This window comes from Neoarius graeffei, chromosome 24 (genome assembly GCF_027579695.1).
Source record: "Neoarius graeffei isolate fNeoGra1 chromosome 24, fNeoGra1.pri, whole genome shotgun sequence".
Lineage (NCBI taxonomy): Eukaryota > Metazoa > Chordata > Actinopteri > Siluriformes > Ariidae > Neoarius > Neoarius graeffei.
This window is the reverse complement of record NC_083592.1, coordinates 24,390,465-24,407,032: the sequence shown is the minus strand read 5'-3', so window position 1 is coordinate 24,407,032 and position 16,568 is coordinate 24,390,465. Positions and strand designations below refer to the sequence as shown.

At 42.6% G+C, this 16,568-nt stretch overlaps 1 protein-coding gene across 14 annotated transcripts in view; it reads left to right on the top strand.

Moving 5' to 3' along the window:
- rxrab (retinoid x receptor, alpha b) overlaps nucleotides 1-16,568 on the top strand; it is a 232,281-nt gene that overhangs the window by 27,771 nt on the left and 187,942 nt on the right. For 11 of the 14 annotated variants that reach the window (XR_009651406.1, XR_009651403.1, XR_009651409.1 and 8 more), the window contains exon 2: nucleotides 13,874-14,005. The exons of 1 other annotated variant lie outside the window; for it this stretch is intronic. Coding sequence is in view for 2 of the 13 variants with exons in the window: in XM_060906919.1 (XP_060762902.1) it covers nucleotides 13,874-14,005 (132 nt within the window). In the remaining 11 variants the exon portion in view is untranslated. Of the gene's footprint in view, nucleotides 1-13,873; nucleotides 14,006-14,984; nucleotides 15,116-16,568 lie in introns of those variants that run through there. 2 more of the 14 variants (XM_060906923.1, XM_060906921.1) reach the window with 1 other exon arrangement.

Below are 16,568 nucleotides of genomic sequence, written 5' to 3'. Positions count from 1 at the left end.
TTTTTTTCCTTGCGATTATTTCTTTTCTCCTGTTTGTGTGCTGTTTTTTTTTTTGAGAGCTTCCAAAGTAACACACCCACTGAATTGTGCTACACATTCCTCACAGTTCCTTTATGTGGCTTTGCTTCCTTTATAGATTGTTTGAGGTGTCTTTGGGGTGGTGCTGACGTTTAAACAATGTAAGGCCGTAACTAATCCTGTTGACATTTTTCTTCTACTGTTGGATTGAGTTTTTGAAGCATGGTGTTCTTCTGTTTTGGATATTTTTTGCATTGATTTTTTTAATGATTGTACTTGAAATCCTGTTTTTGTTGATGTCCCACTGAAATTTTTTTGAGCGATTGATATATCCTCAGATCCTCAGGCCAGACTCTAGTTCATGATGAATTTGAGTTTTACACTCGCATATGGTGAGTTCTTGATGGCTGTTTATATGACGGAGTGTGCTGTATGAATGATGTTTTGTGCACTGCAGGAAGTCATAGGAGAACAATGAGGAGACGAGGAACAGGATGCTGGAGTGCTCTCTCTCTCTCTCTCTCTCTCTCTCTCTCTCTCTCTCTCTGTGTGTGTGTGCATTTCATATTCAGCTCGTGTGTGGTTAGACATGAGTAAAAACACAGTAATTAATGCTGTGGGCTGGAAGTCCATTATTTAATGACCTGCCTATAATAAATGTCTCAATTATTTGTTGAAATTATTTCTCTGATATGTATTTCATGATATGAAAAGCCTAAATAGTACCATCTCTGATTAAGATGTTTAATTCAGAACGATATGTATAGCTTTTAATCTTGGGTTTAATGTCCCACATAATGAAAAGGTTGTTTTCATTAGATCTCTGTTGTGCTTCATGGGCCAGTGAAAATAAAGAGATGTTTGAGGGCTAGTTCTGCTGTCGCTCTCCACAGTGAATGTTTTAAGTTACATGTATTCTACAAGAATTCACAAACCTTTTGTGACCTTATAAAACTGATGTGAATAAATGCAACAGGCAGAAAAAAGGTCATCTTAATACTTGTTTTGTCCAGGAGAAGGTCAGTGCTGATGTATTTTCATTGACACACTTTTTTTCACTTAAAATGCTCAAAGACTGAGGTGCATCCGTAGAGGAGTTTTTTTTTAATGAAGGCAAATTGTGTGTCAGGAATGCTGATCCTCACCTGTTATATTCACGTGTGTGTGTGTGTGTATATATATATATATATATATATATATATATATATATTCTTTATAGAAGAATATATATTTATACATTTTCTTTCTCTCTCTCTCTGTATATATATATATATATATATATATATCATCTCATCTCATTATCTCTAGCCGCTTTATCCTGTTCTACAGGGTCGCAGGCGAGCTGGAGCCTATCCCAGCTGACTACGAGTGAAAGGCGGGGTACACCCTGGACAAGTCGCCAGGTCATCACAGGGCTGACACATAGACACAGACAACCATTCACACTCACATTCACACCTACGGTCAATTTAGAGTCACCAGTTAACCTAACCTGCATGTCTTTGGACTGTGGGGGAAACCGGAGCACCCGGAGGAAACCCACGCGAACATGGGGAGAACATGCAAACTCCGCACAGAAAGGCCCTCGCCGGCCACGGGGCTCGAACCCGGACCTTCTTGCTGTGAGGCGACAGCGCTAACCACTACACCACCGTGCCGCCCCGTGTGTGTATATATATATATATATATATATATATAAAAAAAAGACCTGTCAGCCCTGTGATGACCTGGCAACTTGTCCAGGGTGTACCCCGCCTTTCGCCCGTAGTCAGCTGGGATAGTCTCCAGCTTGCCTGCGACCCTGTAGAACAGGATAAAGTGGCTAGAGATAATGAGATGAGATGAGCTATTAAGACCATCATGTTGGATGCACCCGGGAATGGGAACGGGAGTGACTGTACAGGCCTATCCGGGACTTGCAGACCTTGTTGCACACTTTGCATGTGAACTGGGTGTTGGGGTTTGATGTTTCCGCCTCCAGCCTCTTTGTAGCCACAGTCAGGCCCCTCCTTCTATCAGCCTCCAAGGTGCCCTTCTGGATGGCGAGGTGCCAAGCGGCTCAGTCTCCAGCTTGCCGCTCCCAGTCCTCCACTGGAATGTTTTAAGAAGTTAGGTCTCTTTTGCACACACCTCTGAATCTCAGTGCTCGGTGGCCAACTCGCCTGGCACCAGTGGCCAGCTGACCATACATGATATCTTTTGGCAGTTTTCCATCCTCCATGCGTCGGACATGTCCAAGCCAGTGGAGGCGTCTTTGGCTGAGCAGAGAGTACATGCTTGGGATTTTGGCACATTGGAAGATGTCACTATACGGTATATGGTCCTGCCAGCTAATGCCAAGAATGAGTCTAAGGCATCGCATGTGGAAGGTGTTGAGTCGTCGTTCTTGATGCTTGTATGTAGTCCAGGTCTCGCTTCTATACAGTAGGATGCTAAGGACACAGGCCTGATAGACTTGGATCTTGGTGTGCTCTGTCAGAGATGAGTTCTCCCATACCCTTGTAGTCAATTTTGCCATGGTGGTGTTTGACATCCCTAGCCATCTGTCAAGTTTGGTGTCAAGTGATAGAGTATTGTTGACTGTAGACCCCAGGTAAGTGAATTTATCCACCACTTCCAGGGTGACGTTGTTCATCCTGATGGAGGGGACTGTACTTGCACCTTGTATGCAGACACAAGTCTTCTGTAGGCTGACAGTAAGCCCAAACTGGGTACATGCATCTGCAAAGCGGTCACTCAGTCTCTGGAGGACCTCCTCTGTGTGGGCTGCAAGTGCAGCGTCATCCACAAAGAGCAGCTCCCTGAGGAGTACTGTCCTCACTTTGGTCTTACAGCGCAGTCGAGCCAGGTTGTATAGCTTGTTGTCTGACCTTGTGTGCAGGTAAACTCCATCGGTGGATGTGTCAAAGGTGTACACCAGGAGCAAGGAAAAGAAGATTCCAAACAGAGTACGTGCCAAAACACATCCCTGTTTCACTCCACTGTTGATGGGGAAGGAGTCTGATGTTGATCCGTCAAAGAGGACTGTACCTTTCATGCTCAGGCAAAAGGAAACCAGCATGCTGCAGAGTCTTGGGGGGGGGCATCCAATCTTCCTGAGGAGTTTGAAAAGTCCTTCTTTGCTGACCATGTCAAAGGCTTTTGTGAGAGCAATAAATGGTAGGAAGAGTGGCTTGCCTTGCTCTCTGCACTTCTCTTGTAGTTGACATAAGGTAAAGATCATGTCTATAGTTGATCTACCTGACCTGAAGCCACATTGTGATTCTGGATAGACATGGTTTGTGAACTGCTGGAGCCTGCTGAGGAGTATCTGGGCAAAAACTTTGCCAAGAATACTGAGAAGAGATATCCCCCTGTAGTTGTTGCAGTCGCTGTGATTGCCCTTGTTCTTGTAGATTCTTATGATGGTGGCATCATGCATGTCTTGAGGGACTGCTCCTTCCTTCCAGCAGAGGCAGAGAAGTTCATACAGTGGTTGTAACAGAGCTGGTTTCCCGCACTTGATGGCTTCCAGTGGGATGTTGTCATTGCCAGGTACTTTGCCAGAAGGGAGAGAGTCAATGGCTTTGCTGAGTTCTTCCATGGAGGGAGCTTCGTCGAGCTCTTCCATGATGGGCAGGTCCTTTACATTGTTGAGGGCAGTGTCAGAGATGGATCTTTCTTGGGAGTAGAGTTCAGAGTAATGTTTTACCTCTTGGGCCATCTGTTGTTTCCTGTCAGTGATCTTTGCTCCTGTCCGGGATTTCAGAGGAGCAGCCCCCTTCGTAGTGGGACCAAGAGCCTTTTTTGATGCCATCATACATGCCTTGGAGGTCTCCAGATTCAGCACTACATTGGATTCCTGTGCAGAGTTGTTGACAATAATCGTTAATACACTGTCTGGCGGTACGCTGTGTAGTCTTCTGAGCATTTCTGAGAGCAGAAAGTGTCTGTCCATTCAGGCAGCTCTTGTATGCCAAGAAGGCTTAACATTTGGCTTCAATTACTGGTTCCATCCTGGGGAGATGTGCACTGAACCAGTCGTGATGAAGCTGTTTCTTTTTGCCGAATGTGGTCATGGCTGTGTTGTAGATAGCATCCTTCATGGCTGTCCACTTTGCTGTGGCATTGTGGTCTGGCAGGTCGTGAAGAGCTTGGCCCAGTTTGGATACGTATTCTTCCACCTTGAGGGGACCTGAAGTCTGTGCAGTACTGATATGAGGGCGTCCTTTTGGTTTGGAGCAGTGTGTTCTGCGAAGCTGTAGTTGCACTTTGCTGCAGACAAGGGCATGGTCAGTGTCTCAGTCTGCACTGTGGTAGCTCCTAGTGATGAGGACACTGTTAAGGGCAGAATGCCTAGTGATGATCATGTCGAGTTGATGCCAGCGATGGGATCTTGGATGCTTCCAAGACACTTTGTGTTGTGGTTTACACTGAAAGAAGGAGTTTGTGATGCAAAGGTTATGGTAGGTGCACAGTTCCAACAGTCTCTGTCCGTTTTCGTTAATCTTTCCAGTGTCATGGAGGCCTAAGCATGTAGGCCATGACTCATGATCCGCACCGACTCTTGCATTAAAGTCGCCTAGGATGAAGAAGTCCTTGTCTTTTGAGCTACCCCTAATCAGTTCATCAAGCTGACCATAGAACTGGTTTATAATGTCCTCTGAGGAGTTGAGGGTGGGAGCGTAGATACTGAGGACATTGACAGGGCCAGTTTCAGTGCTGAGGCACATGGACAGAAGATGTTTGGTACCCACAGTGGGGGGTTCTATGGCATCCAGGAGGGTGTTATGGATGGCAAACCCAACTCCATGCTGGCGAGGTTCCTCAGGTTCTTTGCTCTTCCAAAACAAAGTGTAGTTAGCCTCCCTTAGGGAGCCAGAGGAAGCAAATCTGGTCTCTTGAAGTGCAACAATACTAACATTCAGTCTAGTGAGCTCTCTGTCAATGATGTCAGTTTCCTACTGTCGTCCATTTGTTGAAGGTTGTCAGAAAGGCCTGCGCACATGGTGCACTCGTTCCAGCTAGCTAGTCAGAGGGCTGGAGTCCTCTTTGCTTTCAAATTTCTGTATCTGCCGGGTGCAGGGTATCCGCCCACTTGTCGTGAATGGCAGTGCACTATGCTTTGGCACCCTCTGGACCAGTGGGAGTTGGCAGGCCGACACCTTACTGGCCGGGGGCTGCCCGGCTTAAGGCAGGCAGTAGTCGGCCAGTCGGATGCGATCACTCCTCCCACCGCCGAAGCTGATCCGTGGCGCCCGTACCCTACGCCAGTTGGGCTGGGCTTATCACCCATAGTCTGCCAGCTCCTGTGTTGTGTCCTCACTCTGGGAAGTGAGGCTGGAGTTTCCTCTCCAGGGCGCAAAGCCTGGTCAGAAGATGGTGTAAGTATGGAAATCCTGGGTTGCCCAATCGTCAGGACTTCTCTCTCGGCCTTGCTGGTGGCAGTCCAAAGGAGTGCGGAGCATGATGTTTGGCACCAGTCTGGCTGCAGGTTTGATTTTGGGGTTGCCTTCCCCTAGATGGACTGCCTTCCCAGGCTGACAAGCTCCGTCTACCCATACTATTTACCCATAGCTGGGGGTCTGGTTCATGGGTATCAGGGTATGTCCACACGCCAGTGGGTCATGCATGCTGCATGTCTGGGGGCCAGACCTCCTCCAAGCTCCCTGCAGTTTAGCCTGGGGCCTTGTGGTGCCCAATTTCTGTCTGTAGCCACGAGGTGGCACTGCATAGGACTTGCTGTGGAGAGGCTATATACTGGCAGGAAAGACTTACGCACTTGGCTCTCTTTTCACAGTGCTGCAAGACATGGCTACTAGCCAGCGGTGAGGGCTAAAAACGAGAGGTGACAAGCACACAGACGCTTCACCTACACACTAGGCACATCACACAGCCATTTACAAACATTCTATCCACATTCATCGGATATGAGCAATGATTGGCTACTCTACTACTAGGATATCAGCTTATATACTGTGAGTAGAGAAAAACAAAATGGCAGAGCATGTTGCTGAACCAAACGAGGACGAAATAAAAACTCTACTCGAAAAGAAAACCCCCCAAAATTGTTATTAAGTACTTAGTAAAAGAAACAGAAATAGCTAAAAGAATATAGTTCTTTCCCTCCCAATATCTCCTGGCGGTAATGCACCTGTAAGTTGGTTTGCCAACCACCAAAATAAAACCTAAAGAAGAAGAAAACCTCCAAAAATACAAAAAAAGCAGAAAAATATGGAATAAAAGTATCTGATGGGGAAAAAACAAATCTTTATTTAATTTTCAAGAATTATAATTATAGCATTTTTCACAAATTGCTACTGTCATTTCACCAGTTTGTTTACATTCTAAGCAGAAATGATTTTGTTGGTCGTTTTGTATAATGCTTTTATTTATTGATAAATGATTTTTATTAAATAAAAATGTGTTTCTCTGTGAATGTGGATGGAATAAAACAGTTATTTCAGTCAATCTCTTCGTACATGGCTTATAGCCAACTCGATGTTACATGCCTTGTCGGCTATCAGCTCATGTATGAAGAAATTTTGTGGAATAACTGTGTGTATATATGCATCCATCCCTTATCTGTAGCCGCTTATCCTGTTCTACAGGGTCACAGGCAAGCTGGACCCTATCCCAGCTGACTATGGGTGAGAGGCGTGGTACACCCTGGACAAGTCGCCAGGTTATTGCAGGGCTGACACAGAGAAAAACAACCATTCACATCTATGGTCAATTTAGAGCCACCAATTAACCTAACCTGCATGTCTTTGGACTGTGGAGGAAACTGGAGCACCTGCACACAGACACGGGGAGAAAAATGCAAACCCCACACAGAAAGGCCCTCGCCGTCCGCTGGGCTTGAACCCAGGACCTTCTTGCTATGAGGCGACATTGCTAACCACTACACCACCGTACTGCTGTCTATCCAGCTATCTATCTATATCTATATATCTATATATATAGAACATTTAGTGCTCAGCGTAAATGAGCACACCCCCTTTGAAAAGTAACATTTTAAACAATATCTCAATGAACACAAACAATTTCCAAAATGTTGACAAGACAGACTTTAATATAACATCTGTTTAACTTATAACCAGAAAAAGTAAGGTTAATAATATAACTTAGATTACACATTTTTCAGTTTTACTCAAATTAGGGTGGTGCAAAAATGGGTACACCCCACAACAAAAACTACTACATCTAGTACTTTGTATGGCCTCCATGATTTTTAATGACAGCACCAAGTCTTCTTGGCATGGAATGAACAAGTTGGTGACATTTTGCAACATCAGCCTTTTTCCATTCTTCAACAATGACCTCTTTTAGTGACTGGATGCTGGATGGAGAGTGATGCTCAACTTGTCTCTTCAGAACTCCCCATAGGTGTTCGATTGGGTTCAGATCAGGAGACGTACTTGGCCACTGAATCACTTTTACCCTGTTCTTCTTCAGAAATCCAATAGTGGCCTTAGATGTGTGTTTAGTCATGTTGGAAAAGTGCATGACGACCAAGGGCACAGAGTGATGGTAGCATCTTCTCTTTCAGTATAGAGCAATACATCTGTGAATTCATGATGCCATCAATGAAATGCAGCTCCCCGACACCAGCAGCACTCATGCAGCCCCACATAAGGACACTGCTACCACCAAGTTTCACTGTAGGCACCATGCGTTTTCCTTTGTATTCCTCACCTTTGCGATGCCATACAGTTTTGAAGCCATCAATTCCAAAAACATTTATCTTGGTCTCATCACTCCAGAGTATAGAGACCCAGAAGTCTTCATCTTTGTCAGCATGGGCCCTGGCAAACTCTAGGCGGGCTTTTTTGTGCCTGGGCTTTAGGAGAGGCTTCTTTCGTGGACAGCATCCATGCATGCCATTCCTCTGCAGTGTACGCCATATTGTGTCAGGGGAAATAGTCACCCCAGTTTGTCTTTCTACTTCTTTAGATAACTGCAGTGAACTTGCATAGCGATTTTCTTCAACCCTTCTCATCAGAAGACGCTCCTGTCGAGGTGTTAACTTCCGTGGACGACCTGGACGTCTCTGTGAGATGGTTACAGTTCCATCTTTCTTAAATTTTTGTACCACTTTTGCTACAGTATTCTGACTGATAAATAAAGCTTTGCTGATCTTCTTGTAGCCTTCACCTTTGTGGTGGAAATAAATTATTTTCTTTGGGGAATTCTGAAAAGACAAGTTGAGCATCACTCTCCATCCAGCATCCAGTCACTAAAAGAGGTCATTGTTGAAGAATGGAAAAAGATTGATGTTGCAAAATGTCGTCAACTTGTTCATTCCATGCCAAGAAGACTTGGTGCTGTCATTAAAAATCATGGAGGCCATACAAAGTACTAGATGTAGTAGTTTTTGTTGTGGGGTGTACTCATTTTTGCACCACCCTAATTTGAGTAAAACTGAAAAATGTGTAATCTAAGTTATATTATTCACCTACCTTACTTTTTCCGGTTATAAGTTAAACAGATGTTATATTAAAGTTTGTCTTGTCAACATTTTGGAAATTGTGTTCATTGAGATATTGTTTAAAATGTTACTTTTCAAAGGGGGTGTACTCATTTACACTGAGCTCTATCTATCTATCTATCTATCTATCTATCTACAACCCCAATTCCAAAAAAGTTGGGACAAAGTACAAATTGTAAATAAAAACGGAATGCAATAATTTACAAATCTCAAAAACTGATATTATATTCACAATATGTAAAACATAGACAACATATCAAATGTTGAAAGTGAGACATTTTGAAATTTCATGCCAAATATTGGCTCATTTGAAATTTCATGACAGCAACACATCTCAAAAAAGTTAGGACAGGGGCAATAAGAGGCTGGAAAAGTTAAAGGTACAAAAAAGGAACAGCTGGAGGACCAAATTGCAACTCATTAGGTCAGCTGGCAATAGGTCATTAACATGACTGGGTATAAAAAGAGCATCTTGGAGTGGCAGCGGCTCTCAGAAGTAAAGATGGGAAGAGGATCACCAATCCCCCTAATTCTGCGCCGACAAATAGTGGAGCAATATCAGAAAGGAGTTCGACAGTGTAAAATTGCATAGAGTTTGAACATGTCATCTACAGTGCATAATATCATCAAAAGATTCAGAGAATCTGGAAGAATCTCTGTGCGTAAGGGTCAAGGCCGGAAAACCATACTGGGTGCCCGTGATCTTTGGGCCCTTAGACGGCACTGCATCACATACAGGCATGCTTCTGTATTGGAACTCACAAAATGGGCTCAGGAATATTTCCAGAGAACATTATCTGTGAACACAATTCATCGTGCCATCCGCCGTTGCCAGCTAAAACTCTATAGTTCAAAGAAGAAGCCGTATCTAAACATGATCCAGAAGCGCAGATGTCTTCTCTGGGCCAAGGCTCATTTAAAATGGATTGTGGCAAAGTGGAAAACTGTTCTGTGGTCAGACGAATCAAAATTTGAAGTTCTTTATGGAAATCAGGGACACCGTGTCATTCGGACTAAAGAGGAGAAGGACGACCCAAGTTGTTGTCAGCGCTCAGTTCAGAAGCCTGCGTCTCTGATGGTATGGGGTTGCATTTGTGCATGTGGCATGGGCAGCTTACACATCTGGAAAGACACCATCAATGCTGAAAGGTATATCCAGGTTCTAGAGCAACATATGCTCCCATCCAGATGACGTCTCTTTCAGGGAAGACCTTGCATTTTCCAACATGACCATGCCAAACCACATACTGCATCAATTACAGCATCATGGCTGCATAGAAGAAGGGTCCGGGTACTGAACTGGCCAGCCTGCAGTCCAGATCTTTCACCCATAGAAAACATTTGGCGCATCATAAAACGGAAGATACGACAAAAAAGACCTAAGACAGTTGAGCAACTAGAATCCTACATTAGACAAGAATGGGTTAACATTCCTATCCCTAAACTTGAGCAACTTGTCTCCTCAGTCCCCAGACATTTACAGACTGTTGTAAAGAGAAAAGGGGATGTCTCACAGTGGTAAACATGGCCTTGTCCCAACTTTTTTGAGATGTGTTGTTGTCATGAAATTTAAAATCACCTAATTTTTCTCTTTAAATGATACATTTTCTCAGTTTAAACATTTGATATGTCATCTATGCTCTATTCTGAATAAAATATGGAATTTTGAAACTTCTACATCATTGCATTCTGTTTTTATTTCCAATCTGTACTTTGTCCCAACTTTTTGGAATCGGGTTTTTATATATATATATATATATATATATAGAGAGAGAGAGAGGGGGGTGGCACGGTGGTGTAGTGGTTAGCGCTGTCGCCTCACAGCAAGAAGGTCCTGGGTTCGAGCCCCGGGGCCGGCGAGGGCCTTTCTGTGTGGAGTTTGCATGTTCTCCCCGTGTCCGCGTGGGTTTCCTCCGGGTGCTCCGGTTTCCCCCAAAGACATGCAGGTTAGGTTAACTGGTGACTCTAAATTGACCGTAGGTGTGAATGGTTGTCTGTGTCTATGTGTCAGCCCTGTGATGACCTGGCGACTTGTCCAGGGTGTACCCCGCCTTTCGCCCGTAGTCAGCTGGGATAGGCTTCAGCTTGCCTGCGACCCTGTAGAAGGATAAAGCGGCTAGAGATAATGAGATGAGATATATATATATATATATAGAGAGAGAGAGAGAGAGTCTGTTTATTAGCATTCAGCTTCTTCTGTCTTTTAGTGAGGAAAGATTCAGTTATGAACAAAGATGGTGATAGATGGGAAAAGATATGTTTTTCGTTCATAGAAAAGATCCTGTCACATCCAAAAAAAAAAGTCTGCAAAATATCATCAGACTGCTTTTTCCCCTCTTATATTTCCCTGCTGAAAAAAACAACACCAAGTGCTTATTGCCACCAGACTTTGTTTTCCATCTAGCATTCATTAATCTCTCAAAAAGATTCATCTCTCTCTCTCACTCTGAGCCCAAGGGGAAACAGCAAAAAGAAACGCTGTTATACTGACAGCATCAATACATATCAAGAGCCTTAATCATTTCAGTATATGTGAGGATGTGTGAATCTCTCTCTCTCTCACTTGCTCGTCCAGGATACAGTCAGTATCCTCACATTTCCTCCAGACGTTAATGGTCGCTGCAATTTGTGGGATTTGCATACCGTTTCTTTATCTGCGTTCTGGATCTGGGCTGGCAAGAATATGAAAAAATATGCATTTCATCTTCCTCAGGCTTATAGCAGAGTAGTGACTTTATGCTGATTTAATTTGGAAAGTATGTTGGCTGCATTGGGAATAAATTTCAGGAACTGTTTCACACACCCACAAAAATCCATATCAGTGACAAGACAGCGGAGAATTATTTTGGCTCACTTGGAAAACTGACTAATTTTTGCAAGGAATTGTCACAAGCATTGAAGGAAAGTAATATGGCCAAGAAATATGACTTGGAAACATTCTCGTTAATTGGTAAGCTGGACAGCAGTTGAGTCATTGTGTGTGTGTGTGTGTGTGTGTGTGTGTGTGTGTGTGTGTCTGGAGTGACGTTTACCGGGAAAGTGAGAGGAATGAACTGTGACTATGAAGTTGAACTCCAAGGTCAGGAGTTCTTCTCAGTCTCGAGTAACCTCTCCCATTTCTTTCCCTTCCCCATCTCTTGTTCTCTCTCTTTCTCTTTTGCCTTCTCACATTCTTCTTTCTCTTTCTGCCTGGGTGTGTTTCCTACTCCATGCTATTCGACTATACACTGTGTGTCTCTTTTTTAGTGTGTAGGGGTTCAGTTAGGGGGCTGAGTTCTGCAACTATTTTAAGAATCTGTGAAAGCTGCCTATGTTTACGCAGCCACATCCCTTACTCTTGCTTCCTTGTTCTCTCTATCCATTTTTCTTTCTTGCTTTTATAGTATATATACACAAAATTTATGCATTGTATAATTCCAAACTACACAGTTACAATTACAAGGAAATCCACAAATCCTGTTAAGATGATCAAGATGAATGTGATGAAAAGTGGTGTATTTGTATAATGCTTGTGAGGAATACACACTAATTCATGTCTGAATGAGTTTATTTGGATTTCCATAAAGTAGGTTTGGTTCTAAAATGATGTTTGGTTTTGTTAAATCATTAACAGTGCCAGTTAATTATAGTAGCTTTGTGATTTGTAATATTGTTTTTATTGCAGTGGTTAGTACTGTCACCTCACAGCCAGATGGTTCCAGGTTTGAACCTCATGGATGATGGGGGCCTTTTTGTGTGGAGTTTGTATTTCCTCCCCATGTCTGTGTGGGTTTCCTCCTGCAGTCTAAACGCATGCAGACTAAGTCACCTGGCTACTGTAAATTGCCCATAGAATGAATTCAGCTTGAACTGCTTGATGTAGAAACTTCATTCAATATTTGTTGTGTAGGTCTTGTAAATGACTCTTGAGCTATGTTACTTTCATTTTTGATATTTCACTCGCTTCGCTCTTTTTTTTATCGTTCTATCCATTCAATGTTTCTCATAGACTTTGAATGGAACATTTTTCAAACTGCTCCCATATTAGCAAATACTTGGAAATAATACCGACAAACTTAGTAGACATGTTCTGGGCAATGCTACAAAGCACTTCACCTCTTTTCATACCTCTATCACTCTTGCTTTCAGTTTTTTTCCACTTTTCACTTGCTGTTCCTTCCACTGGCTTCAGTTTAATGTTCAAGGCCTAACTGCTCCGAGAGATTAAAACACTAGAACCACCAAAGTTTGTAAATGTCATTAGGTTATCATACCTTACATAAATACAGTGTACATTTTTTCTGCTCCTCTTTCTTTCTTTTTCTCCCCAATTTTCCCTTTAGAACCCATTAGACTTCTAATGAATAGAATCACAAAACTTGGCATATGGATTCAACTGCACAAGTATACACATATGCTAATGACACTCTTCTATCTCACCTTTCTATACTTTGTCATCCCTCCATCCTCCCATAGCAATCCACTAATTTTACTACTCCGTCAACTTTTAAGGTAGAAATACCAAACTTTGTCTGTAGATACAACTGCTGAAATAAAGTACACCCTTTATCTATCTATCTATCTATCTATCTATCTATCTATCTATCTATCTGTCTGTCTGTCTGTCTGTCTGTCTGTCTTTAGATATGTCTTTAGTATTTCCTTCAGAAAATGAAAATCTAGTTTACTTTTTGTGTTACATAGTTTCACATAATTATCAGTATGCTTATCTCAAATTATCTTAGCTACAGAGGTCATCTGCAAGACTCCACATGCTGATCTAATTAATTATGATGAGTAATGCCACTTGAGATTTCACTTCCCTCATCACTAATACAGCCTTCAAAGCAAACAAAAGCCTATTAGGCAGTGTTGTGTAATCACAAGTGCAGGCGATAATTGATTCCATCGCGGTAGGTCCGTCCCCACTGACTTCATTTTGAGGGTTTAATCAAGAAGAGAGCAGACTTTTTTGACATTCGTGATGTATTTAATTGCAGTTCTGATCTTTGACCTTGAGTTTCATTGCCCTGGGAACGTGAAGGGATTCTGTTCTTAGTGTGGCCTCTAGTGAGTCTTGTAAATATGAGCTTTAAAAGAAAAACATCCCAAAGGCTCATAAAGGGAGCTTCCAGCACTTGTTCAGTGTGAGGTGTGTGTGTGTGCGTGTACATTAGAAGAGGTCATAAGGTGGGTGAATGTTAATACTTAAAAGGAAGATGCAGATAGGGACACTTATTGTATTAGCTTGTAAATAACACATCTCCAAATTAAAATATTCTTTTTAAATCAGGGCACACACACATGCGTGCTTGGTTAGTGGGACAGCGCATACAAATTGAGCATGAATGTCTGTGTTTGGAAGTGTGTGACTCTCACCTGCGTCCTCTTGTGTCACACACCCAGGGTTCCTGAAAAGCCCATGCTCAGTAGCACCACCCTGTGTGCAGGGCCGGCCGAGTGATGCTGGCAGCTTGCCCTCGGGCTGCTCCTGCTTCACAGGCACATGTCCACTGCACCAGCGCAGGATATCCACAGGTACAGAACACACGCACAATCATAAACACACATTCCTGCCTGTGTGCAGAAGTACATCTAAAAGATAAGGTATATTTTGTTATAAATATACACTAATCAGACCAGCTCTTCTGTATGCCCGTGTCACATCTACAGTACTGACTACTGTTTCTCATTTTGTTTTTTTTAATAAGTATATTAATTTTTTTTAAACAGAGGCCTCCTTTGTAATTATGGCTGCTGTAAACAGTTATGATTTTATATTTCCCTTGAGAAAACTCATTGTGTGCTATTACAATTACTCGTTGTCATAAATCAGTAAGATAGAGAGCTTCTAGCTACAGGGTAAATCATTGGTCATCTGTTTTCATGGTGTAAGGTGGTGTCAGGTCAGCTTCACAGGTGTGAGAACAGAAAACCAATTGAAAACCTTTTGTTGTAAACATGTAGCAAAGCCCACAATCCTTTCCTCTTCTTTCATGGAAGTGGTTGATTGATCTTATCTGCATTGTGGACAAAATTAACTGTAGGCTTTTGGCCATCCTGTTATCATGCAACTAATCCAGTCTCACAGTCTGTAAAATTTAATGTTTTTGCTAGTAATAACATCCCTTAATTTCCTTCAGGATGAATAAAATATCTATCTATCTATCTATCTATCTATCTATCTATCTATCTATCTATCTATCTATCTATCTATCTATCTATCTATCTATCTATCTATCTATCTGATAAATAAAAGGGCAACATGGGGATGCAGTGGTTCACTTTGTCACCTCATAGTAAAAAGGTTCTGGGTTCAAGCCTCTTGGCTGACTGGAGCCTTTCTGTGTGGAGTTTGCATGTTTTCCTTGTGCCTGCATGGGTTTCCTCCGGGTGCTCTGGTTTCCTCCCATAGCCCAAAAACATGTGGCTTAGGTCAGCTGGCTATTCTAAATTGCCCATAGATGTGAATATGAGTGTGAATGGTTGTTTGTCTCTGTGTTAGCCCTGTGATAGATTGGCGACTTGCCCAGGGTATACCCTGCCTCCTACCCAAAATCAGCTGGGACTGGCTCCATGGGGGTCATCCCCATGACTCTGATGGATAAGTGACAATGGATGGAGGAATAAGTAAAGCATCTTTCTAAGGTTTTTAAATGAAAAGATCTTTACAAACCATGAAAATACACATGCTAAGAACTTATGACATTATTAACTCCTTAACTAACCCCTAAAAATTATTCTTTTCATGCTGTAAGTGCAATTCACTGTTACATTTTTAAACTACAATCTTCACTTCAGAGAGTTGTAAGTGTATATGTTGAATTTAATTTACACTAACATATGGAAAAAACATATTCTAAAAATTTGGTTGAAAATTTTATTATTTTTTATATCATTTTTAAATTATTTAATTCATTTATTGTTGATAACTATGGAAAAGTCACTTTACCGTTGGCATGAATGTTATATACAGTAGAAGGTGTGTAAAATACATGTAAAGAAATAGAACAGTGACACTATACAACTAAGGGTTACAGTAATAAATTTACTATATATTCTAATTATCATATCAACTGTTGCCTAAACGAGTCTAGGATAAGTCCAGCAGGTTTACAAGAGTATAGCACTATACATACCAAAATTAATAACAGCCTGCCTGTGGCTTCAGCAGTCAGAGCCATTTGCATACAGGGAGACATGGTGGTGCCATGGTTAGTGCTGTTGCCTCACTGCAAGCAAGGTCTGGGTTCAAACCTGACAGTTGACTAGGGTCTTTCTGTGTGGGGTTTACATGTCCTGCCTGTGTGGGTTTTCTCCAGCTTCATGTTACAAATAAATTTAAATTATACACATGGATTAGAATTATACCTTGAACTTGTTTATATTCAGGCAAATTTGTGAATGTATATAGTCTTTGCAAATAATAAAAAAAAATTCTAACCTTGGTTTGTCATAAAAATCAACTTCTAAGACACTGAACTTGTGTTACATAGCTTATTCCAAAATATTCATTCATCGCATCTCATCTCATTATCTCTAGCCGCTTTATCCTTCTACAGGGTCGCAGGCAACCTGGAGCCTATCCCAGCTGACTACGGGCGAAAGGCGGGGTACACCCTGGACAAGTCGCCAGGTCATCACAGGGCTGACACATATGGCCCTTTTCCACTACCCTTTTTCAGCTCACTTCAGCTCGGTTCAGCTCACTTCAGCCCGACACGGCTCGCATTTCGACTACCAAAGAACAGCACGACTCCGCTCGCTTCAGCCCTGCTTAGCCCCTAAAACTCGCACCGTTTTGGAGTGGGGCTGAAGCGAGCCAAACCGAGCCGAGTGAGGCTGGGGGCGTGAGCAGACACTCCCCTGTGCACTGATTGGTGAGGAGGAGTGTCCTCACATGCCCACACACGCCCCGCGAGCACGCTGAGATCTGTAAACACCGTAAACCCGGAAGAAGGAGAATTACGAATTACGAGAATTTCTGAAGCCTTATGCGCCTCGCCTCATCTATACAGTCTTGCCAGTATCTGTTGGCGTTGTCGGTGACAACAAGCCACAGCACCAAGACCAGCAACACTAATGACTCCATGTCCTCCAT